The sequence below is a fragment of the Globicephala melas genome, chromosome 4 (genome assembly GCF_963455315.2).
Source record: "Globicephala melas chromosome 4, mGloMel1.2, whole genome shotgun sequence".
Lineage (NCBI taxonomy): Eukaryota > Metazoa > Chordata > Mammalia > Artiodactyla > Delphinidae > Globicephala > Globicephala melas.
In genome coordinates this window covers 10686488-10712593 of record NC_083317.1, presented here as the reverse complement: position 1 = coordinate 10712593, position 26106 = coordinate 10686488, and the positions used below count along the sequence as shown (strand labels likewise).

General features: G+C 49.0%; 2 protein-coding genes across 8 annotated transcripts; one reads left to right on the top strand and one right to left on the bottom strand.

Moving 5' to 3' along the window:
* The first annotated feature begins 714 nt into the window (after positions 1-714).
* Positions 715-25151, top strand: SMIM11 (small integral membrane protein 11). Of its 7 annotated transcripts, none has more exons than XM_060297824.1 (5): positions 725-844; positions 3362-3464; positions 4355-4457; positions 8641-8818; positions 11120-11298. In XM_060297824.1, the coding sequence occupies exons 3-4, from the start codon at positions 4446-4448 to the stop codon at positions 8803-8805; spliced, it is 177 nt and encodes a 58-aa protein (XP_060153807.1). In that variant the 5' UTR covers positions 725-844; positions 3362-3464; positions 4355-4445; the 3' UTR covers positions 8806-8818; positions 11120-11298. The 7 variants fall into 7 exon arrangements, with proteins under 7 accessions (XP_030736689.1, XP_060153807.1, XP_030736688.1 ...); XM_030880828.3 differs by lacking the exon at positions 3362-3464 and adding an exon at positions 3643-3725 and having other exon boundaries at positions 773-844; XM_070045416.1 differs by lacking the exons at positions 725-844; positions 11120-11298 and adding exons at positions 3643-3725; positions 17380-25151 and having other exon boundaries at positions 851-3464; positions 3917-4457.
* On the bottom strand, positions 21292-22062 carry C4H21orf140 (chromosome 4 C21orf140 homolog). Its single transcript, XM_030880920.1, has one exon. The coding sequence runs from the start codon at positions 22060-22062 to the stop codon at positions 21292-21294; it is 771 nt and encodes a 256-aa protein (XP_030736780.1).
* Positions 25152-26106: the final 955 nt, after the last annotated feature.

The window sequence follows — 26106 nt, the reverse complement described above, 5'->3', positions numbered from 1 at the left end:
TCCTCCAGTTTGTCCTTTCCTCTGCACTCCGTAACATTTCGTTCTTCACCAGCACCAAGATGTCCCAGTGGGGTTCGGAGTTAGCCTGCCTGGGTTCAAATCTAGATTTTGCCACTCCAATTCACACGTTGTCTTGCGCCGGCCACATCATCTTCCCTTGCCTCAGTTTCCTCAACCAAAAAATGGCGAGCCAAGCACGTAGTAAGAAGTCTGTGAACCTCCCTCTCAATATCCTTGAACTGGGTGGGTGGCGGGGGAGGGTGGCCAGTCTGCGCCCTCCCGTGCCGCAGGGACTGATGGACTCAAACTCCGCTCCGGTTTTCTAAGCGCTTGTTGAATGAAGGAATCTGGGAACCTAGTACCGGGCACTCTACTGCTCCCAAGGGAAAACACACGCATTTTGGACAGAGAACATGAACGCTAAATTTGGAAACTTCTGGGGAGCCACGTGCCCTCAGTCGCACACAGCGAGGAGCGTCCAGGGATGCGAGACGGCTGAGCGGCAGGAGCCCCATCGACGCCCGCCCTCCGACCGCCGTCTTCCAGCTCAGGTAAGTTCATAACGAGAACCTGCCCGGGGCCAGGCCGATTCCGCCAGGTGACCCACGTCACGGCCCGACGAAGGCCGTCCGGCCCAAAACGCATGCGCGACGAGCGGTGCACCCACCCAGGCGGCCCGGGCCCACTGCGCCGGCGCGAGCAGCGGCGCACACTCCGAGGTGGCCGGAGCCCACTGCGCCGGCGCGCGGAGCGGTGCATTTTGGGACATGTAGTTTTCTCGCGGCATTGTGGGAGTCGTGGTTCGTGTTCTGGCGGCGAGCTGGATCTTCCGTGGCCTGGAGTTGTAAGTGGATGGCGTCCGTGTCTGCCGAATCCTGACCCGAGACCCGGCAGCTCTTTGGGGGCGCTGTGGAGTTCGGCGGCCCGCCCCACTTTTGCATTTTCTCTGCAGGACGCTCTCCAGCGGGCCCCCGGGGACCGCGGGGTTGACAGCGGTCACGTTCCCCCCCTTCACCCCGCAGAGCGTCCTGCCTGGCTAGGTTGTCCAGGCGCCGCGAGATCGGCGGATCCGGCGCCGGGGGCGGCGTGTTGAGGCTGGCACGCAGGCGGAGGGGGGGACCCAGTGGTGGTTCCCGCCAGAGAGATTTGGGGGCGAGCGAATGCCCTGGAATGTTCTGTAGACTGGGGGGGGCGCGGGGAAGCAGTGGTCGCCCTTGGTCCTCATCCTCGGGTCTGAGCGGAGCAGGCGTTGCTCCCAGGTATCGCGGCTGTAGCGGACCCTGGCCCGGCCCTCCGGCTACGGAGGAGCCGAGGCTCAGCCCGTCGCCCTGGGAACCCCGGCTGACCCGGGCGTGGGGCTCAGAGGTCGACCAAGTGATACCCAAGGTTCAACTGGAACCCTCTCCTCCCCGCACCTACCTCTACTTCAGATGACTGGGTGAAGTGTTGGGGTGAAAACGGTAGAGACGGGGAATGAGAACAGCTTCGGACAATTCAAACTAAGGACACAGCCTAATGAGTGGCTGGAATGAGACACCCAGAGACAGACCGACCCTTGGGTGTGTTAGGTGTGCCAAGAAGAAAATTGTGGACTACACATTGTCCATATTGCTGTAATTGGCCTAATCAGAATAAGCCACTGGCTCTTCTGTTTTTTAGGAGAAATCTGGCAAAGGAGAAATCAGGATATTTTTGCAGTGAAGGAAAGAGAACTATTTCTTCCTAAGCCATTGTTATTTTTGGGTTTTAAGCTAAGACGGTGGATAGTTCCAGGGGAAGCTTAAAACATCCTGCACTTCACAGATTTTATGCCTCTCAAAATTGTCCCGGTCTTGTTGGCTTTTGCAGTTCAGCCCTCAGATGCCAGCTGCCTCCTGGTTCTAATATTGCACCAGGTGTACATATGGCAGCAGAGCAAATAGCCTGATGATATTTTTAGCTTTCTCAGTTGTTCTCATTTGCTGAAGTCCTGCAGGGTGCTACAAAAATGGCTGAGTTGGAGCCTGTAATTTAAGGGAGATGGAGAAAAGTTATCATTTGGAGGCAGTGGGTGGGGATGAGTTTGATTGATTTGCCCTCTCATCTCCCACCCTCAATGCACCCCTTCCACTGCTTTGCAGATGGACTTTAAATATGTTTCTTTCCTAAAGAGATTGAATTTTATCACTCTAGATATGATGTTGAGGCAGCTGCCAGTATATTTTTAGTCAGATTCTGTGATATCAAAGAGAGTGGTGACTTAGGCATTTCAGTGTTGCAGCGTTGTTCTTCGGGTTCTGGTTTTTAAAATGATAACACTTTGGTTTAGAGAGGCTAATGGCTTGCCCCAGGTCACATGCCTTGGCACTGGTGCCACCAAGAATAGAGTCCATTTCTCCTGCTTGCCCAGTGGTGGTGCTTTATACCCTGCTGTCACACGTTGCCCTGGATGCCACTTGCTTGTGTCCTGCAGCTTGACATGTCCATTAGTGGAAAGAGGTATTTATCAGAACAGTTATGGTTGATAATTTGTTCAGTGCTTTTCATGTGCGGAACATGGTGCTTAGTGTTCATGATCCAGTCTTTGAAGGAGAATTTACAGACAAGGGAGCTGAGGCTTAGAGGCCCAGTGACTCATCCAAGGTCACATGTTTACCAGAGGGCCAGACCCCTGGGCGTTTTTTTATTTCCCCCATAACCTTTTTGGACCTACTCGTGGTCCTTGACCTTGGGAATTAATATCTTACCTACTTCAATTCACTGAGTATGTAATTTGGGCTCAGAAAATGTGTGGGGAACAGCCAAACGTGTCTACTTATATCTGCAGACAACTCAGTAAAAGCAGGCGTTGTAAAGATAAAATTTGCACAACCTTAAACATTTTAATTTACAGCATGGCTGATTCCTGAGATTATTAGAGATTATTCAAAGTGAAAATTCCAGCAACAGGTTATAACCTGGTAGGAAATATTTCTCCAGTGCAGGGCAGAATCTGCTGCTACTTAAAGACAAACAGGCCATTTATACGTGAAGGTAACGCACACCTTCAGTCATGGTCATCGCATGTAAACAGATTTATGGTGTAAATTCCTGTTGTTAGCTTATCTGACTTTGAAAAAGTCACGGGGAAAACTTGGCTATCTTGTGCCAACTGCTAGCTTGTTTTCAACATACTATGACCTTGAGTAAATGAGGTCTGAACTTTCTCTATTTAGATGCTTTTGTAAGTGAAAATTTTAAAAACCATCATCCCTGAAGTTTATCTCATCAGCCCCATTCTAAAGGCCTGTGAAATTTTCTGCTTGCTTGATTCTAATTGTAAGTACATTTAAAGAGAAGCATCCCCATGCTTTTTTACCGCAAAGCTCTCTGTCTGCATTAGGATAAGACTCCGGAGCCGCACTGGATGTGTTCGAATCTCAGTCCCCACCGTGACCCTGGACGTGTCACAGAAACTTTGTTTCCTCATCTCCAAAGTGTAGACGGTAAACTGCACCTCATGGGGCTGGTGTGAAGACTAGCTGAGTTAACGCATGTAGTGCACTTCAGCACAGCCGGGCCCAGTAAAGCGAAGCTGTGACTATTATGCTGAAAGTCGCCGAACTGCAAGAAAAGTAGGGGCCCCAGAGCCCATCTAGTTGACACCCCCATCTTCACTTGCAGATGGGACGGAGGCCCCCAGAGGGAAGTCACTTACCAGAGTGTGTAGGCTCTTCATCCAGAGCTCAAGTCTTCTGACTCTTGGGGTATGTGTCGTATTCTAAAAATAGTGACGCAGGAGGCCTCAGAGCAAATCCTGTGCTCCAGCCGTGTCCCTGCCTTGTCACCTCCTGCCTCACCTTCACCTAGGTCTCCCTCACGTCTTAGAGGGAATTCTCGATTTGAACGGCTTTCTTAGGATATTGATTTCCCCCATCACTGATTCCCTTCCCTCCAGATATTTTAAAAAGCCAAGATTACCTGAATGAACACTCAGAGGACCTGAGAAATAAAATGACACTCATCCACAGACCGGCTCTCGTTCAAGGCAGGGCGTGGGAGGAGGAACAGATCCTGGACCTGGGCTCCTCCGTCTACAGATGAATGGAATGGGAGCCTGCGTCCCCTCAGGAGCAGCGCCGCCACCTCCGCTTGGCTGTGCTCCCTTCCCCAGTGAAGAGCTACCAAGGGCATCCTCCTGCTCAGCAAGAGCTCGACCCTCACCCAGGCCTTCTGCTTCCCAGCAGGCTCTGGTCCCCTTGCTGGGGACGCTTACCCTCCTCTCTGCAGAGCTTGCCGTCTTTGTTCATGGGCCTTCTCTCGTGCAAGGGAAGTCTCCCTAAGGTGGTCTGCTCTAGAAAGCCCACGCTGACCTGCTTCTTCTCTTCCCCACCAGGACAGTGAGACCTGCCGCTCCGGCCCCCTCTCCAACTTGCCTGAGTGGAGTGGCCCGCACTGACCAGGAGGGAGCTCCCAGTTGGCCCAGCATGAACTGGAAGGTAAGAATACCATTAAACATTGATGGCTTGGGGTTTTTCCTTCTCCTGCTCGTAAAAATTCAGAATAATAGTTCTGTAGGGATGAGTTGATTAGGAAGCAAGAAAAGAAGGAAGAAAAGTAGATTAAAGCAAGAATCATAAGAGTACATAATATTTTTAATGAAGACAGATAAATGTACATTTATGTGCCAGACTTCTGGAGGAAGGCTAGGCCTTTTCTTCGAGAGGACACCAACTGCCCTCAGGTCTGCCTCACTTTTCTTGCAAAAAACATGCCTTTGAAGTTTCACCTATAATTTCACACTTCGGTTTCTTTAAAGTGGATGACTAAGATCTGATGAAGCACTCTGCATACAAGATCTTTCCTGATTTTTATGCTCTGCTTCTCTAATCTTTTACATTTGTGTTGCCAACAGTTGCATTTTTTTTCCAGTTCAAATTGAGTCTTTCAAAGCATGCAACTTAGTTTTCATGGAAACAGCCTTTCCTTTACACAGTCATAGCTCATGAGTCTCGTGTTTAAATAAATTATCTATTATCACATCAAGTGCTACTTCAGTAAACTGGCTGCAGAATAAACACAACTGACCCCTGTAAAACCTTAGATGCAGTTGGTGGGAGCAGAAGCTCAAGGGCAACCAGAGAGTTTCCTGTTAGCCGCAAGCATTCAGAGGGCTGTGGGCATAGTCAGCACGTCTTGGAGAGGGAAGGGGAGTGTCACGTTACCTCCCGGAAGGAGATGGAATGGGGTAGGTTGGAGGTTGGCTAAGAGAGCAGTCACGAAAATAGATGCTTCGAAAAGGATCAAATCAAATCAAAATCATGTATCGTCTCACTGTCCAGAGATGGCTACTATGAACAATTTTGGTGTATTTTCTTCCCGTGCTTTTTCCACATATATGTGTAATGTGTGTATTTTCAAACTCATTGTATGTATTTTTTCAATTATCATAAGCATTTCCTTGTTCAGAACAGCCGCTGGCTTTCATCGCAAGAAGTGGAAAGGTCTGGAAGCGGGATCAGGGAGGCGGGAGAGTACAGACCCCCCTCCTTCCCCAGCTCCATGGGGCTTGGGGGGCCCTGCGGGAGGGCTCTGGGGACTGAGCCTGGTTGAGATTCAGCAGTCGGAGTGAGCATTCTGGGCAGGGCTTGGAGATGCGGGAGCGTTTGTTTCGCCTGTGTTGGGGTTCCAGCGCTGCCAGTAGAAAGGCTGGGAAGGAAAAACAAGGCAGTAAGAGGGTGTGGGGTAGGGGAAGCAGAGAGCAGTGTGGGGTGAGATGTAGGGAAGGCTTTTTAGCCTCTGCAGAGCCTGACGACAGGCGGTAGCTGGTACCAGAGGCCACGTCAGCCAGCGAGGGTCAGACCGTGTGCTTGGTGCCGCGAGGCCACAGCGTGTAGCACGACCACCATGAGGACTGGTTAAAATACGGATGTGGCCCCATGCCCAGAGTTTCTGATTGCGTAGGCCTGGGGTTAGTGAGTTCCCAGGGGATTCTGATGTGTACCGGTGAGGCGCTACGCAGAGAAAGTTTTCTTTTTAATTGTGGAGTGACATCGACCCACTTGACCACCCAGGCCAATCCTGCTTGTCACAAAAGGAGTCCTTTCCTGTGTCAGGAACAAAATCTGCCTGTACCTTCCCAACTTCGGGCAGACACACAGCTCCAGGGCTACCAGGGAGCAGCTTCATGTTTAAAGGGGGGCGCCCTTCCATGTAGTGTCAGAAAGGAATGGCCTCTCCTGCCCTGATTGCGGTGACCCCCCAGGAGGTTGAAGGATTATGGAGGCCCCGGTGAATCCTGTGCTTCCCTTTCTAGCTCGGTCGGCCTGTGGCCATCAGCGACAGTCAGCCCTACTTGTGTATTAGTACCTTAGCAACAGAGTGTGTTTAAAACGTCAGTCATTCTCATGACACAGGTATTGGGATTTTGTTTAGAAAATTGTTACAGATCTAATCCACCCAGCTATATTTTACTCATTTACTTCCTTGAAGATTTGCAGGTTTGGGGAGTTAACGTGAGGGGTTTGTTAGAAGGAAATCAGAGGAGGAGATTTAACACGACTGAAGGTTTAGCAAAACTGTCCAAGAGTGTTGCAGGAACAGGGGCCCTGAAACCTTTTGCTTTAGCCCTTGTGGTATCCTTGACCTCCACTGCCACTGCCCTGCCCCTTCTCAGTCCCGAAACTTCTGCCTCTTGTCACCTTCTCTCCACAGCCTTTAAAAAGAAAGTAAATACTGAAACCACTTACCTGGGTCCATTTGTTCTTGTGTTTCCATTTCAGTGGGTTTCTAACTTCTGGTTGCAGTGATGTACATTCCTGTAACTGCCACAGCTAAGTTTTGGGTTTAGGTCACGGGAACCATGGGCTGTGATGGGGGCTTGGTTATAACAGGACTCCAGAGGCTCTCCCATAGAGATTGAAAGAATTGGAAGAGGGTAGCTTTTGCCAGAGCAAGCCAGGGTTCGGTTAGCCCGGGAAGTCCTAGTGGACGTAAAAAGAAGTTTGTATCTCCAAACTGGTGGCCTTTGCCTCCAGGGAGGTACAATTTAGCAACCTTTCCTTTCTCAGCTGGCTTATAAACATGGAGCCAATCCTCGTCCCTAAAATGTGAACCTTCAAGAAAGTAGATGAGTTAGAGGGTTGCTGGGGGAAGGTCGGGGAGATTAGCCATAGGTCTGAGGCAGGAAGGACCTGGACACCACATCGGTATTCTAAGCTGCTTCTGCTCGTCAGGATAAGAGCTCTCACTGTTGTAACATTTTTAGTCTTTTACACTGTGGCCAGAGCGAGCGTTCTGAAGTGCATATGATGTGCGTGTTCTTTACCTTAAAATGATTTTGTGGTTGAAAACCATTATCTAGTTACTCAGGGTGTTCTTGGAACATAACTTGTTGATTTCATTAATTCCACCACATTAAAATCAAGAATCAATGGAAAGACAACTGGCGTAGGGGTTGGAATGTTCTGTTCCAACTCTGGCCTCCTCGTGAATTAGCCGTGTAACGTGGACGGGCCTCTCAACTGCCCTGAGCTTTACTCTCCTCGTGTGTAGAACAAGGTGTAGACCAAGTCGTGTTTAAAATCCTTTCTAGCCCTCCACGTCTGCGAGCATACTGTTCTCAGCTAAAGGTTTCACTAACTAGTTTCAGATGAGCTTCAGTGAAACCATTGGAGGGAGGGACTAATGCACTGTCCGTCGCAGAGTCTCATTATACTGCTGCGGTATATAAGAAGTGATGTTTGGCATTTAACCTAATGGTTTCATTGGACTAAATCCTACCTCGTCCTCTAGAATAATGATCTCTCGACGAAGGCATACCTTTTCACTTTATTTGGGAAGGAATTTTTAATCACACAGAAAGCCCATAGTTATCACTCAGGTCATACTAATCATGTTTACAAAACTAGTGTAGTATTTGCCTTGAGATACTTGTGATATACAGAATTTCATAATAAAGGCTGCTGGTGCAAAAAGTGAGTAATTCCAATCCCTGGTTATTCCCCAGACTTCATTCTTGCCAATGGGTTAAAACTTCCCTCCGACAGGAAATTATAGGAACAATAAACAAGTAGCTAAGTTTTAATGTTTTAAGTTTTATTGTATTTTATTTATATATTTATTTTATCTTCAAATACCAGTGCTAATGAGTAGCTGGAACCAAGAGGAAATCACAGCATCCTATAAGGGTGGAGAATTCAGAAGGAAGTTTTGGTCCAGCCTCCCTTTGCAGGTGAAGAGGCACAAGCTCAGGAAAGTCGAGTGACGGACCCAGGTCGCACAGTCTGTCAGTGGGTCAGTCAGTGGCAGAGCTGGGCTGGGACCAATCCCCTGGCTCCGGCTTCTCGCACTGGACCGAGCTGCTGCCTCAGACGCAGGGGGCCAGGTGATCGGCAGAGTGCAAGGTCAGGTTGTGAGGGAGCAGAGTTATGACGTCTGCAGGCCACTGGTGGTCCTCTCTGTGAAGCCAGCAACAAGGGAGTGATGAAGGGCACCTAAAACTAGACTGTCGGTGACACGGGGACAGGGACCTCGTCTGTCCTACATCAGTGAAGCTCTAGCATCTAGTGTAGTGCCTGGTGCATAATGGGTGCACAGGAAACGTGTGTTGAATGAAGGAGCATGAGAGAAACCTTCCTTATCAATTACAGATCATCTAGGATCATTTCTTTCCTCTTTAAGGTTCTTGAACACGTGCCCCTGCTGCTGTATATCTTGGCAGCGAAAACATTAATTCTCTGCCTGGCGTTTGCCGGAGCCAAAGTATACCAAAGGAAAAAATTGGAAGCAAAACGGCAAAAACTGGAAGCTGAAAAGAAGAAGCAGTCAGAGAAGAAGGATAACTAAAGGGAAATCAAAGGTACTGGGACTTTGCAAATGCAGACTGCACAGTGGGTTAGGGCGGGCCTGTCCTCGCATGTGATAGTTCAGAGAATTCCGGATCCCTCGGTCTGAAGACTGTGGGCGAGCGCGGAGCCCCACCTGTCACAGGAGGTAGAACAGCTGTGTATAAGGTGCGGGCTGCAGGTCCTGACCCTCGAGCCCCGTCTGCTGGTGAGCCGCAGGGCACACCTCTGCTCTCAGCCTGCGCAGGTTCCCCCTCATTGGGAGCAATGGTGCTTAACAGGATTTGGGTCACAGGACTCTTGAGAATTTCATGACAGTTGTGGACCTTCTCCCTGCAGAAGCTCACATACTAGAAACACCTAAATTGTACATAAAATTGCAGACAGGGGTGGGGAGGAAGTGGGGTCACAGGTCATTTAAGACCCCTGCATGTACCTAAGATTAAGAAGCCCTGCTAACCTCAGGATAATGACTCCTAGGTATGGCATATAAATCCCTTCCCGGTGTATCCTCACCCTGGTCACATTTGCCCCCTTTGCTGCCCCTCTCTACGCTCCTGCAGGCCATTCCTTGACCACGATAGACGTTCGTGCCCCTTGGCCTTTGCTGGTCGGTCCCCTGGCCAGAGGGCCTTCCCGATGACCGCCTCACTGGGCACAAAGTCTTCCTCATCGTTGTAGCCCAGTGCCTGTCCCAGAGCGCAGGGGGTGCCCAGAATGTGTTTGTTGAGTTAAGGCACCAGGAAGTTATTAAACACCCACTTACAGATCGAACTTAGGACAATTAGCAGTTTCCTAAATTCTGTTGTGCTCACCCAGTTTCATCACTTCTTAGGTTGAGTTCTATGCTTTTCTCTAAAAATTAGAGGATTCAAATATGGTAGCAGGGAGTTCTAGATCAGTGGTTTCCAAACTTGCCTAATGATCAGGATTTGCCTGGGGTGCTTGTTAAAATGCAGATTCCCAGGGTCCAGCCTCAGAGAGCCATTCTGCCTGTGGTTGGGTCTGGCATCTGTTCTTTTGAAAACTTTTTAGGTGATTCTTGTGCTGTCTTCTCAGCAACAGGTCACTGTAGGAACCACTGGGTTGGTGACCTCCAAAACCTCTGTCCACTCTGAGACAGACTTCTGTAGACGTGAATTCCCTTACAATACTCGTAGACTTGTTGAGGCTGAAAAGCATACTTATGAGTAATAATTGTCATAACGTATTGAATGATTGTTCTGGGCTAGCATTTTGCTGAGCATTGCACATACAGCGATGTTACTGACCACTCCTGACGGCCCTGTGTGGTCCATTCAGATTGAAAAGTGGCCCCCACTGTACATGGTGAAGAGCAGAACCAGAACTGAACCCAGGTCGAAAGTTCAACCCCAGTGTGTCCCTCCCGGTGGTCGTACTGTGTCCTGGTCCTGAATGCCGAGTTCAGGGAGGGAGCTGCGGGAAGCGCTCAGCTCCTGTTTCTCACCCCAGGGGAGGAGACCGTCCTCTCACTGGTCCTTAGTGAGCTGGATGCCCTGCCAGGCCAAAGAAGTTATTGTTATGAAATCTTGCCTTTTTTTTTAAAAAAAAAAAAGATGTTTTGGGGGCTTCCCTGGTGGTGCAGTGGTTGAGAGTCCGCCTGCCGATGTAGGGGACACGGGTTCGTGCCCCGGTCCGGGAAGATCCCACGTGCCATGGAGCGGCTGGGCCCGTGAGCCATGGCCGCTGAGCCTGCGCGTCCGGAGCCTGTGCTCCGCAACGGGAGAGGCCATGGCAGTGAGAGGCCCGCGTACCGCAAAAAAAAAAAAAAAAAGATGTTTTATTGACTGAAATTCATGAGTCGACACTAGAGGGGCAAGAGGGAGCACTTCAGAATCGAAGAAGGTGAGGGAAGGCAGTTTCCCTTGAAACGCTGATTGGATTTCTAATCCACAGAGTCATCATTTTGTGTGTTAACCGCAAAGAGAAAGAAAAGACGAGGTGCGAGGCCCTAAACGCTTCTTCCTTCCCACAGACGTCAGTAGAGGCCCGTCAGTGAAGTAGGGAGGGATGGCTTGTCCAGCTGAGCCTAGAACTGACCGGGGCAGCCCGTTTCCCCGTCCTAGGCTGGCAGCCTATCAAAGCTTGGCCTGGAGCCTTGTTTTAAACAAAAGGGATTTTTTTTTTAGATGAAAGGAAATTGTGATGCTAAAACTTCATTCCTTAATAGATATGCTTCAGTGGTTTCTGTTTAAGTGTAAATGGCTGAACATAAAGGTTGATGCTGAGCGAGTAAAACAATCCTCTTACTCTGTGAGACATTTCATGCTTCTCCCTTTGGTCTTCCTTTCTAGATTTTGTAATTTAAATGTCAGCTTGAGTGGACTCCGGCTGAGATGAAAGATTTAATTATTGAATGGTATGTCAGAAGATAAACTCCCAGCCTATAGTCTAACTTAAAACGATGTGAATTTTTCTGTGCTTTTAAAAGAACCAGTATTTTGTTTACTAAAATAAAATACCTTTGTAAAAAGGGTGTCTCCGGTCTTTGGAATAAGCCAAAGTAGGTGTATGTCTCCCTCTGCCCCTCCCCCTCCCATCCCCTCCCCTCCCCTCCCCTCCCCTCCCCCTCCCCTCCCCTCCCCTCCCCTCCCCTCCCCTCCCCTCCCCTCCCCTCCCCTCCCCTCCCCTCCCCCTCCCCTCCCCTCCCCCTCCCCTCCCCCTCCCCTCCCCCTCCCCCTCCCCCTCCCCTCCCCCTCCCCTCCCCTCCCCTCCCCTCCCCTCCCCCTCCCCTCCCCTCCCCTCCCCCTCCCCTCCCCCTCCCCTCCCTCCCCCTCCCCCTCCCCTCCCTCCCCCTCCCCCTCCCGCTCCCCTTCCCCTCCCCTCCCCCTCCCCCTCCCCCTCCCCCTCACACACACACACCCCTCTGTGTAGTGAGAGGAGGGACTTTTGCATTTCTAGCATCTCCTAGCCGTGGGTACCAGATCACAGGTGCACCTCCACAGACGACGGGGCCGTAGCTGTCGCATCAGCCTGCTGTCCCTCACCCACCCCTCCAGCCCTCTAACCTGCTGCCCTAGTGCCTACGCTCCTTTCCTCCTCTTTCTCTCCTCCGATCACTTCGGCTCTTTCTTGTGTTTTCATTGTTGGGGGGAGGGGCTGTTCGCTGCTCCAGGAGCATCGTGCCTCTGCTGACCCGTGAGGTCCTTGCAGGGAGGGGTGCGGGATGAGACCCTCCTGCCCCGGTGGGTACCAAGTCTAGGAGGAATTGCCTGTTTGTGAGGAGGAAAGAGGATCCCAGGTGTGCTTTGTCCTCTCCCCACCAGTCTGCTTGTTCCGATTTGCTGATATGAGATGAAGGGCGGGACATGCTCAGCAGACTGTAATATTTGAGAGGAGTGGGGTCCATAAGTCTTTTGACTCAGCCCCTAACCGACTGAGGTCTCTATTAAAAGGTTCCTGTTTTTTCACTTCTCTCCAGATACCACAGAGGATGGGGAATGAGGCAGCAGTAACCAAAGCCACAAATATGGTGGAATGTTTGGTCTCGTTGCAGGCAGCCACGTGGAAAATCTGCGTGAGGGCATGTTAGTAGATACTCCCCCTACCTCCCCCCTGCCCCACGCCATCCTGGCCCAGGTTGGCAGAACTTGGAATTTTAAGCATGAGGAATAAAGGGAATTATATTTTTCTTAAGTTTTACTGTGATTGCTGGCTGCTCCTAATCACAATTTAGAAAACAGAATTTACACAGAATCAAAGTTTTAAATACAGGAGACTCTGACTCTACAAGCTACAAATCCCAAAATAGAAGGGGACTTGCCCTCATGCTCGCATCTCAGCCTCCCTGCAGGATGCTGCTCTGGCCTTTGCCTGGGAGCCTCGCGGTGGCCTGGGTCCCGTGCTGCAGGAGCAGATGACCAGGGCAGAGGTGAGATGCAGCCTGGCACCCTCGCTTCCCTGACCTGCTCAGGTAGGTCCAGAACTGACCCTGGGCCATGGCCTAGCCTCCTGCCTTTGTCAGGGCGGACTCTGCCGCCTGGCGGGTGACCCCCCCACCCTGCTCTAGGCTCCTGCGCTAGGGCCTCGGCCTCTGCTTCCTCACCTCTCTGCAGGATGAGGGCATCATGGGCTCCCAGCACACCTGGCATCACACCCACTACCTCTGGGCACCCTTTCCTCATATGTACTTACAGCTATATGCCTCGTAAATCCAAGGGCAGGGGATGCAGAGTGGCCTTGGCTTTTCACGGAGACCCTATGCCCATCTAGTAGAGGTTCAGGTTTATTTTAAACACAGGTGTGTTTCTAGGCTTTGGGATTTAGAACTCAGTTTTGGAATTGGTGGAACATCTGGCCGTCTTCTTGGAAAATTCGGTAGCAGATCATCTAAGGATAGGAATAAACCATTGACCACACCCACAGGTTTTCTGTAAACGGTGTTTTGGGGTTTAAGTTAACCTTTCTGATACTCTCTTCTTCCACTAGGGGGAGATAATCACTATAGTAAGTCCCCTACATACGATCGAGTTCTGTTCTGAGAGTGCGTTCGGAAGTTCAATTTTGTGTGTACGTCCAACAAAGTTAGCCTAGGTACCCAGCTAACACAATCGGCTCTATAGTACTGTACTGTAATAGGTTTATAATACTTTTCGCGCAAATAATACATAAAAAACAAACACGAAAACATTTTTAATCTTACAGTACAGTACCTTGAAGAGTACAGCAGTACAGTACAACAGCTGGCATATAGGGGCTGGCATCGAGTGAACAGGCAAGAAGAGTTACGACTGGAGGAGGGAGAGGAGGTGGGAGATGGTAGAGCTGAACGGTCATCAGCAACAGGAGACGGAGGGCAAGCTGCAATTTCACTCACGCCTGACGCTGATGGCTCAGGTTCTGGTTCCTTGCTGGAACCAGATGCACGTTTGCATCTTTGAAAGTTTGAAACTTGAAGGTTTGTATGTAGGGGACTTACTGTAGTTGGAGTTATTGATACTTTTCCAACCCTGTGTACATGAAGTCAGTAGATTTGTAGCTTGACTTTAAATAAGTGGTTGGATGCATGAACACGTGGGTGGATGGAGTGATTGGTAAAGCCCACACCCAGGACCCCATCTGACTGCACCTACCCAGCCTCTCTCTCGGGCCCATAACTGAGAACGATTCCATAAGACCACCGTCCCTGGGCAGCTGAAAGATGTTTCAAAGAACGTAAACTGGAATCTGCGTCCTCCGTGCACAAGAGAGCCCCAGGATCCCTCACACAGATCATATTTCATCTTGTTAGATGGGCTCCTAACACGTTTTTGGTTTTTGAGCTTACAACATACTAGAATCAGATATGAAGAAGGGCTGTTGGCGGCAGAAATACCTCAGAGCAAGAGAGACGGTCTTTGAGCAGCAGACCAGGCGGAGAACTCGTCTGTACGATCGCCAAGCCCACACCAGGAACGACACCCATCATGACATTAAGGAAAGGTGAAACTGTCTTTATATACTTTGCTTAACGAGGCAGAGACGTACATAATATATTTCAGGAACTGAATATTTCAAACAAAAAATCTGGGGCATTTGAAAAAAGGTCATCTCCTGCCCGTCCGTCACCAAATTCTCATCTCAGGGAAGCACACCTGCCTGGATGCGACCTTCCCAGCCTCTGCAGGGGCCGGGCCTGCGCATGCACAGTATTGCCGACTTGAGATCCCCGGCTGTGCTGAGATGCCACAGGTCTCGTCCTTGTTGGAGGGAAGCCAGGGGTGGTGGAGAGTCTGGAGGGAAAAGAGGATTATGGCTGGGTTCTTAAGCGTGAGCGCACACGAGAGGCTGTTTAAAGTGCAGATTCCTGGGCTGGACCCCAGACCCACGGCATCAGAAGCCATGCGGGAGAGACCAGGAATCTGTGAACAAATTTGAAAACCCCAAGGGGATGCCGATGAGGTGGTCCTTGAATCTCCTTTGGAGCCTTAAACGATGAGCAGAGGGAGATGAGCCAGAAGCCGGGCTGGGAAGGAACAACTGGAGCCAATAGGCTGGGGAGCAGGGGAGAGAACGTAGCTGCGAATCCTTGTTTAGCCCTTAACTATTCCTCCTGCTTTACATCTGTTACCCCCAACATGTGTCACCGTCCCTGTCTCACAATAAGGAAGCCGAGGCACAGAGAGGTTAACCTTTCTGTCTAAGGTTCCCCAGCTGGCAAGAGGCAGAGACAGGATGTGGACCTCGCAGTTCAGCTCTGGACCTGTACTTTTCACTCCCGTGCAAGGACAGGGCGGGTGGGCAGGCGTTCTTGTTCTTCCAAGTCGTGGGTCATCAAGTCTTCAAGACGACACGATGAGGACAGAGGCCAGGCTGTGGGAAGTGGGGAGGGTATGAGGAAATAGAAACAGTGCTGTTTGCATCCTAATTTCAAGTGTGTGTGTGTGTGTGTGTGTGTGGTCTGCAAAGTCAGGAAACAAATTTTTGTCTGAGCAATATGTTAATTACAAATAACTGGTTAGATTTCAAATAATTGGCTCAGTATCTCCCTTGAGTTTCCAGATGTGGACACTCTAATGTACTGATTGTACTTTTCAAAGATTCACAATTAGCCCCATTGAATTAAACTTGGAGGGACTTCACGGCGAGCTGATTGTTTAAAAATTGTAAAAGAAGTTCTCCCAACTTTGCCGCCTGCTGTGCACCTCAAAGGTGGGGACAGAGACATTGGTAGCCTTAGGGGAAGGCAGGGTTGAGGGAAAGGTTTTTCCAGAAGGAGTAAGCTTGAGCATGATCACAGGCTGAAGGAGATGCGACAGGAAAAGTGAAGGGAACCTGGCCGGGCTGGAGGTGGATGGCATCTGGGGGCCGGGCACTGAAGGCCCCGGTACATGCAGGGCGAGGGGATACCCAGGGAAGCTGTGCTGGGTAAAGGCCTCGGTTTCCCCTTTAGCTTGAGGCAAGTCCTTCTACTCTGAGCGTGGGAGGGATGCTGGGTGCAGTGGGCAGAGTCCAAGGACCTGGGGCCTGCAGTCCCCTCTCCCCTCTCCTTCCAGGTCAGGGGCCTGAGCCGTGGACTACAGCTCCCTTCAGAGACGGCAGGGCCCTGGCTGTCACCAAGTCTGCTGTGGGGAGGGTGGCTTTTGCCCCCATGAACCCTGCTGGGTGACACCTTTGTAACTGCCTGCGGTCAGGCCTGGAAAACCACACATGGGTTTTGAACCAGGAGCTGGACTCCTTGGTGGGAAAACTTATGCTTCCCCACCCTAACCCATCATCCTGCACCACACCCTTCAGGGTCTTTCCTTTCCTTCTAGAATAGCCCAAACTCCTCATACAACACGTTGTTTTCTTTTTCCATCCTGTCCCTTCCACACTTGCATTCTTCCTTTCATTCCACTCACACTGCTCCCTACCCACCACACGCACACTTGCACGCACACGTTCGCGCGCGCACTCACATACCCCGTGCCCTGGGAAGTGGGTAAGCTGGGCACACTTGACCTCTTCTTCTACCCACTGTGATGAAGTCCCTGCTCTTCCTCTGGCCTCGGCTCCAGTTTCACCTCTTCCTGCCGCTCTGCCCCTGACTCCCCAGCCAGGCCCTGGACTCTGAGCCCTCACTCCCCACACCTCCAAAATCTCACTGACCGAGAGGTACTCCACACCACCAACCTGACTGCCTCCAGGGCCTGAGCTTACTTTCTTTGGGCCCCTGTCCGGGCCACACATTACAGGCACATAGAAGGTGCTCGAATATTTGGTAAGTGGATGAGTGGTAACACCCAAAGGAAGGGGAGCAGGGATTTTCAGCTGGCCACATCACCACCCAGAATAAAGACTACTTTTCCCAGCTTCCCTTGCAACTAAGTCTAGCCAATGAGATTTAAGTGGAAGGTTTAAGTGTGAGACTTCCTGGAAAGCCCCTTAAAAGAAAAGGGATGAGCCCTTCTTCCTCCTTTTCTCCTTCTCTGCTACCTGGAATGCTAATGCAATGGCTTTTTCAGCAGCCATTTTGGACTATGAGGTGACGTTGAGGATGGAACCAAGTCTAGGACAGTAGAGGAAAAAGATAAGACCCTGAGTTCTTTATGATCGTGGATCCATCATATTAGCCCTGAACTGCCACCTTAGCATTTTTTGTTTTGGTGGGGGATGGGAGGGTACCTTCTATTTTGTTTAAATCTCTGTGGTTAGGTCTCCACTACTCATAGCCTGACCTAATCCTAACTGACCCATAGAACCAGCTAGAGAGGGCTGTGAGGACTTCCTGATAGGAAGACGTGGATTCTAGTCCTGACCCTCCTGCCACTACAGGTGGGCATCCCTCCAGGTGAGTCAGTTACCACTTTGTCTTCATTTGTAAAATGAGCTTAACGATCACTGCCCTGCCTGTGTACCGGGTGGTTGTCTAAACTGAATGAGGTCAAGTATATAAAAATGTTGTGTACATGGAAAACAATCACAAATGGAAGGAATGTGTACCGCCTGCGGGGATGGGGGGGCAGCTCGGTCCCCTGATTGGCCAGGTGCAGCTCGATCAACTCAGTTGAGCCTGGACCTTCCTTGAGTGGTCAAGGCCTGAGCCAGTGGGCATTCAGCTCCATTAACCTATTTCCCTCTGGGCTTTTTCCAGGGCAGCACATTTTCCAACGCGCCACTTCCTCAGGGGGAGCCTGGCCCACAGGAAGGGAGTGGGCATGTGGTTGTTGGTCCTGATGAGGACCAAAGTGCTTGAGATGTGCCCTCAGCCAACCTCTCCGAAGGAGTCAGCGCCACCAACATCACGAAGGGTCTTCCAGAAGATGTGTCCACACCTGCAGGGCTGCTGGGCCTTATCACCCACTGTTTTTTTTTTTTTTTTTTTTTTCTTTTTTGCGATACGCGGGCCTCTCACCGTTGTGGCCTCTCCCATTGCGGAGCACAGGCTCCGGATGCGCAGGCTCAGCGGCCACGGCTCACGGGCCCAGCCACTCCGCAGCACGTGGGATCCTCCCGGACCGGGGCACGAACCCGCGTCCCCTGCATCGGCAGGTGGACTCTCAACCACTGCGCCACGAGGGAAGCCCTCACCTACTGTTTATTTCATACAAGTGCTGCTCCCAAAAGGTTCCAGGCTGTACTCTCCATCCTTGCTGTCCACACCACCAGAAGAGACCTCTTATCCTTAATTCCCTAACCTATCGCAGACGGTCTTAAAAGAAATGCCAGAGAAAAGAATTTCCTTTGATCAAAAGACACATCTTAAGATGTGTCTACTCTGATTACAACCCAGTGATAAAAAGCAAGAATTTGCCACAAAGAGTGAAAAGGAAATGAGAAGCAGCTCTAACTGTGCATGCGCTTGCTGGAAGCCCAGCCTGCACTGCAGTAACAGGAGCTCCAGTTTACTGAACGCTGAGTCGGGGCTGGTCATGATGTAGTGGCTTGGTGTGTGCTAAGTGTTTAAGCCCTCAACTCTAGTTTACGAATGAGTTCGTTGAGCCTCAGGGAGTAACTTGTCCAAAGTCTCATAGTTACCAAGCTGGAAACTTGCGATTCTAACGAGATCCATCCGATTCCCAGAAGCCCGTGTACTTTCCACTGTGTTCTCCTGGAAGTTTCCATGCTTGGCATAAAGCAGAATTTCTTAATTATGAGTACAATATTATGTAACTCAATTGCACATTACCCGTGGCCCTTTGATCTCTGGTTATACCAATGTTCTCTTTTTCCCTACTTGCTTTCTAATGATTGAACAAGGCCTCGAAGGAATACAATCCTAAACTCGTTTTATTAGATCGTCTCGGTTTTCCCAGAAAAATAGCTCCTGTCGGTCTATCTTGTTCATCTGATAACCCAAAAACCTCCCATTTTTTTTCTCACTGCAAAATAGTGTGTCTTTGAAAAGTACCTGCCTCTAGCTCAATATTGTGCTGAAGTACGTTTTGTTGTGTCCAGTTGGAGGCAGCCACTTTGCCAGCTGATTGTCTGATGTCAGAGGCAAGCCTTACACCGTGTTTCAATAACCAAGCCAAGCATGGCGGCTGGGCACACGGGCTTAGGCTCTGACTAGCCTGAGTGTCGCAGTCTCCTCATCTGTAAAATGGGAAAGTGATAGGACCTACCTGAGAGGTTGTTTTGAGGGTGAACTGAGCTGCTCGTTAGTAGAGAGGCTGTGTGAATAACAGTTCTACCTGGGAACTCTGGATTTGAACCTCAGCTCTTCTGCACTGGAGCAAGTTACGTATCTCTCTGTGCCTCAGTTTACCCTTCTGAGAAATGGAGACAATGGTAGTTCCTACATCGCAGACTGTTGTGAGGATTAAGTGAGTTAAGCGTGTATAGCTGTTAGTGGTTGTCACTACAGAACTCTGGACAGGTGTGAGATAAATGCGACGTAGGGGCAAAACGCACTCACATCCCAAACGCAGGCCACCGACACTGAAGTCACCAAGGAGGTCTGAGTCCTGTTAACTTACCCTTAAGGAACATAAATTCTGAAACATACATGAAACAGGTAGCGAAAAAAACCACACAAAAGTACCATGCAGTGGACTTCCCTGGCGGTCCAGTGGTTAAGACTCCCCGCTTTCATGGCAGGGGGTGCAGGTTCGATCCCTGGTTGGGGAACTAAGGTCCCTCGTGCAGCGAAGCATGGCCAAAAAATAAAAAATTTTTTTAACAAAATAAATAAAAGGTTTAAAAATAAAAGTACCACACAGTGAGAGCCATTTCACCAGGGGTAACTGTGTTACCCCTGGGAAATGTGCTGGGAAGTGAAGTATTTCAGTGGGAAATGCAGTATTTCAGCTGGCAGAAGAAAACCTTCTTTAGAACCTGTGCTCAGCTGAATAATGGTCCCTAAATGTATCCAGGTCTGAATCTCTGGAACCTGAGAATGTTACCCTATATGGAAAAAGAATCTTTGCATGTGTGATTAAATTAAGGATTTTGAGATGGTGAGATGATTCTGGATTATCTGGATGGGACCTAAATGCAGTCATACGTGTCCTTATAAGAGGGAGGCAGAGGGAGATTGGACACAGAAGAGGAGAAAGTAATGTGGCCACAGAAGCAGAAATTGGAGTGATGTGGCCACAAGCCAAGGAAGGCGGGCAGCCACCCAGAAGCCACAAGAGGCCAGGAATGGATTCTCCCTTAGAGCCTGTGGAGGGAGCGTGGCCCTGCTGACACCTTGATTTTGGCTCCGCGGAACTGATTTCAGACTTCAGGCCTCCAGGACTGGGAGAGGATACGTTTTTGTTGGTTTAGTGCACCAAGTGTGTGGTAGTTGTCACAGCGGCCACAAGAAACTCATACTGCACGGTCGGCTGTAAAGTGGGAGGTGCAGCTGAGAGTGTCTGGTTCCCAGTGGTTGGAGGTGGTAAGTGTGATTCATCTGCAGATAAAATGCATAAAAACAGGATGCTGCAGAAGTCCACCGCTTAGTTGCTGAAAAGCACTGAACATCTGTTTTCTGACAAAGTGTTTCTAAATAATCCAGGGAGTTTCAGGAAGGAATTAGGGCAGAAGACAAGCAAAGAATCTGATTTTTCTGTGCTTGGCTAGTGGAACCTGGCCTCACCATCTGATATATAGGCAAGTCTGTTGGGAGTTGGTAGCAATTTTCAGACATTGTTTTTGACATACCCCAGACTAATTACTTCTGCTATAAAATTACTGCCTGAGCATACATAAACAAGAGTGAATTTTGTGATATGTTTAATAGGAGGCAGGGATTTTTTTTTTTATAAAAGTGAAAAATACCACCACAAACCCTTACAGCCACCATTAGCAGCAGCCCCAGACTTTAGGGTGCCGTTAGCCACAGGTGGCTCAGCAACCAGGGCCCCGAGGTGCAACTGCATGACAGGCTAGTGACCTCCCGTTGGGATTCTTGGAATTGGAATGGGAGACGGATTGGATAAGTGGGTTCTGTAGACCGTCCTGTTTACGTCACCTGTTCACCCACCAAGTCCCACTTGAACCAATCACTGTCATAGCTTTCCAGGTTCCTTATGGGGACCACCAACTTGCCTGGAGGATCTGGTTGGGGTTTAACTTCCTTGGATGTCTCTTGCTCACCCTCTGCCTCCTTGCTTTCAAGCAATGGAAGGGAAAGAGCCTGTTCAGCCACCATCTGGACCACATCTGTTGATGGCAAGCCGGCTCCCTGTGGATTATTTTGGTGGACTGAAACCGGTAGGCACACTAGTTAATTTCAATTTTTTGTGAGCACACTCTTGGTTCTCTTTTTTTCCTCACACAACATTTAGCTCTGTTCATCTCTCTCACTTCCCAGCTCCTTTGGGCTTGGTTAACTCTCATCCTCTCACTGACATAATAGCCCTCAGAGTGGCCTTAACCAGATGAAAGTCAAGATCACTAATTTACCAACAAGATTTAATGAAACCTTCAGCAAACCATAAGCACTTTGCCAATGCCCTTAGGGAGCAGTCCTCACAGCATCTCTGTGAGGTCATTGTTGGAGTATCTTTGGCTGCAGTGGTCCAGAATCAAACCCAACAGAATTGGTAAAGATCATGCCCACAGCACGGCCCTGCTGTTAGAGGAATCGCACTTCAGAAAATTTACCAAGATAGTAGTTTTCCCATCTTTGTACTTTGTTAGTTAGTGTTCTCCATTTGCTTGGGTTCATCCTTTCAATCCCTTTGCTAATTAAATCACTGAAGAGTATATACTTGTAAGAATAGACACCATCAGTGGACTGCAAACAAAACTCCTTTCTGTAATTGATGATAAACCATTTCAGAGAAGACCAGGCTGAGTCTAGAGGGTTCAGATAACTGTAAGCGGAAGGCAGAGAGAGTAGTTCATGGCCATAGGACTTGGCCACCTGTGGACAACATGTGATGTTCGTTAAGTTAAGGACTGATGGGACATGGACCTGGGCCTCGGATTCTGTGTCTTCGTTTGGCTTCATCTCATCCTGCTGCCTTCTGTCTTTGACCACAATGGTGCACTTCCCGTAGGTCTTCTTTGCCACATCACAGAACTCAGAGAAGAGGCTGTCTTCTTGTTTGATGCATAACTCATCCCTTAGGAACATCCGATATTTCCAAGGCATCCATCCTTGACTACCACCAGCATGCACAATACACCAAGTTGGAGTTGGCATGGAATAGCCATCACTAAAATCTTCCCCTGTTACAAGACTCTCAGGGATATAAGTTTCCCCCAAATATACAGTTGTAAACCCATCATATTGCAGTGTTCTCAGGGTTTTCAAATACTGGAGACATTGCTTCCTCTTCATGCTGTTGAATAGATTTCTGATAATAATGTTTCTTAAAAGAGGTTTTGCAAAGTGAGGCATGGTATCTCTTCAAGTGTTTTTCAAAGCTTGAGTGTCTCCATCTGCAGTGATCTGGCAAGAGTGGGATGATGACCTCATAAAGGGCTTTCTTACAGCTGAGCTGGTCCCATAGATACACTTGAGATTTCAAAGCATCATGAAACACACACTCAGAACAATTCCTTTCTGGCTTGTATGACGTGGGAATGGGAATGGCAAGCCATCCAAGATGTTACTTTGACATTGCATCTGTAGTAGGTCTGGAGAGAGATTGGCAATTGTATTAGTTTGCTAAGGCTGCCGTAACAAAAGAGTAGAAATTTATTTTTTCACAGTTCTGGAGGCTAGAAGCCCAAGATCAAGGTGTCAGCAGGTCTGGTTTCACCTGAGACCTTTCTCCTTGGCTTGCAGATGGCCACCTTCCCCCTATGTCCTTATTTGGCCTTTCCTCTGTGTGCCCACGTGTCTCTGTCCTAACCTCTCCTTATAAGGACACCAGTCCTGTGGGATTAAGCCCCACCCATATGACCTCATTTTACCTTAATCACCTCTTTAGAGACCCCATCTCCAAATATAGTCACATTCTGAGGTCCTGGGGGTCAGGGCTTCAACATGAGATTTGGGGGAGACACAATTCAGCCCCTAAAGCAACCTTTTAACAGTGATGAGCCAAGTTCCTCACTCATTTCCATTTGGGTCATGAGGATGAAGTGTAATATATTTGTTCATTCAACCATTCTGAGCACCTACTATACACCAGGCATTGTGCCAGGCCCCAAGGGTACCAGTCATGATGTGTCCGGTGGGGCCTAGACACATATATGGTTTATGTCTGTGTACACATGGACTTTGTGCCTGCTGCCTGTCCACTTTCACAATCAAGAGTGGTTTTTCCAGGTGGCAGAAAATGTATGGCGAACAGTGAAAGAAAGTCAGCCTGCATACCTGTCTTTCACTGGGGCTGCCAATTCTTGAGCTAATTCAATACCCCGTCTACAAAGGACTTTAGTTTTATATACTCAAGGCAAAATGACAGTTTACTTCAAACTCTAGCAGCCTCTTTAATTTCCTTTGTATTTTCTTGTCTCCTTAAAGATCTTTCATAAATGTGAATAATGGGTTCCCTCAAATGAAGATGTGGACAAACTGATTTATTGGGTCCTTTTCTCTACTGTTGAATGGATGAAGATTTTCTTGCCACAAAGTTTTCTTGGGACTCAAGTTTAGGCAATGCCAGACAGTAAGACTAACCTAGCATAGTAAAGTTAACATGAAACCTGTGCTCTCCAAGCAACTTTCTCAGAGGCTAGAATCAGTGGGTCTGGGTTGATAACTGTGGCCATTTTCTCTTAGAATTTTTCTTCTGGTGGCAGGAACCATTTTCAGACCAAATTTGATATGGATGCTAAATATGTAGAAGTGTGGCTCCTTGGTTGAAGTGGTAATGGTGGTCCTAGAGCCCCCCCCGTTCAGACACCCCTTTCTGCCTCCTCTCCCACAGGCCCCTGTGGCCTGGAGCGATGTGAAAACATTATATAATACAATGAAGTCAATTCCAAGACACAATTCTTTGCTTCTCTCTCATCCAATCTTCAGTTATGTATGGATATGAGAAACATGCTCAGAAGTGTAGAAGAAAATGTATAATGTTACCTTTGTGTAAATATATGTGTGTGTATAAATGATAAAGGATATACATACTTGCTTGCATTTTCAAATATAAACAACAGAAGAATAAACCTAACACTAATTAAAAATGCTTGCCTATAGGGGAAGGGATAGAACAGGAGGGAGGAAAAAAAGTGAGAAATCTTTTCTGAATGTATCTTGTTTTATAGTTTTGACTAGAAAATGTAAACATTTCACATTTTTTAAAAAAAACAAGAGTAAAAAAAGAAAACTAAAACACAATGATCTCTAAAATATGCAAGAAAATGGAAACTAATGAACCTCACTGCTTATCGTGTCAGAAACCAAAACAAACAAACAAACTCAGTAGCAATGTATACTCTACCCTCCAGATTATGGTCTCTCAATATTATTTCCTACAGAAGGAATCAGGGGTCCTTTGCTTGTAGGTCTGGGGAAGGAAATGTGCAAGATGAGCTTGGGACATCTTGTCCAGCCTGACAGAAAGGAAGCCAACAAAGACCACAAGCATCCACCCTCACTGGCCCAGGGAGAGGCCAAGCCTGCATCCGGGCAGGACCAAGAAGTAGCCTGCCAGGCAGTAAAGTGGGTGGGGTCTGGACTCAAGCAAAGCATTGCACCATGGGCGGCCAGAGGAACTCAGAGAACCCTTCCCTTCACTCCTTCCCCTGATGCTATGCCTTGTGGCTTTCCCCTTCTTGACTTCAGGTTCTGTTGGGAGATACTAAGGACTTGGGAGAAAGAACAAAGCTTCACCTGGGTCACGTCCCACTTTGGAGAATGTGCAGGGTGGCAGAAGGACCACCAGGAGGCAGTAGGTATATGTCTCCTTGATGACTTATAAGGCAACACCTTTTAAGTACCTCCCAGGACTCAAGATAGAACCTTGCTTTTCCAGAAGCCTCACACCCCACACCCCTTCCCAGTCACAACCTTCTCCCTTGGCCCTAAGAGTCACTACTATCTGCTTTTCTAGAAAACACTTCTGTACTTCTTTCTTCTCCACTGCCTGGGTAACGGATATTCTAAGGTAGAATGCTGTCACATGCTTAATTCATTGAAATTCATTTTGTATAATTGGGAGATCAAGTTTGTTCGGTTCAAAGACGGAGAGTAACAGAAATCTTAACTCAGTGTGTAAGTATTAGTGTGGTTCTGTTGGCACACCTGCCACAAATTGTGCTTGTCACCAAAAAGGGGGAATGTTTGGAAACTGGTTTCACCAACCGTAACCTCCCCCCACCAAATCCCATAAACTAAAAGAGTTGCCGCACATATACACAGATGTATGTTTACATGTGCTACTTCAAGTCTTATTGCACAAACTTGGTTGTGCAGGAAACATTATGCTAATTTTATTTTTGAATTTAATTTTTTTTTTATACAGCAGGTTCTTATTAGTTATCTATTTTATACATATTAGTGTATATATGTCAATCCCAATCTCCCAATTCATCCCACCACCACCCCCTGCCACTTTGCCCCCTTGGTATCCGTACGTTTGTGCTCTACATCTGTGTCTCTATTTCTGCCCTGCAAACTGGTTCATCTGTACCATTTTTCTAGGTTCCATATATATGCGTTAATATACGATATCTGTTTTTCTTTCTGACTTTCATCACTCTGTAAGACAGTCTCTTACTGATATAAATCAGTCACACTGGACTTGGGCATTGTAGAGGCTCCTTACCCCACCCTCAAGGCCAGAGTGTTGGCAGGATGCTGAGGCCACCTCTCCCCGCTGCTCACTGTGGGCACATGCGGATGTGCCTGCGTCCAACCCTGTGGTCCCGGCACCTAGGCACTGCAGTCCTGTTGGGGCTAACAACCTCAAGGCTAGGATCCGGCCCACTGAGGTGTGTGCCCAAGGCCACTGCCCCAGGAGACCCAGCCAACTCCAGGGGGACCAAGAGTGAATAGGCTGAGGACCCCGCAGTTCCCCCAACCCAAGAGGCTCTGTCTGGCCCCAGGCTTGGGTACAGCTCTGCCCCCATTCTCTCCTCTAGGCAGCCCTGTCCTCCTCTACCTTCTGCAGGACAAGTAGCACCATCTCAGCTACAGGGGAAGAGGGCCTGCCCTCAGGCTTTTGCCCTGGCATCCTGAATCTCCTCCAGGGCAACGAGCACAGAGCCCAGCACCCCCTACAAAGGGCAGGGCAGGAAGGAAAGACTGCTGGGAAGAAACCCAAATTCACTGCTCAGCAGACGATCCACCACTGAGTGTGCGTGTGTGTGTGTGTGTACATGTGGGTATCGGACTTTTCATTGTCCCACAACCCACTGTTGGAGTGTCACCCCCAATGAGACATGTCTGTCCAGTGAGGTCACAAAGCCCCTGCTCTGTCGGTGAGTGGGGGAGATGATATTGTTCTAGAGCACTTAGTGCCGGAAACAGCCCTGGTCCCTCAACATGAAG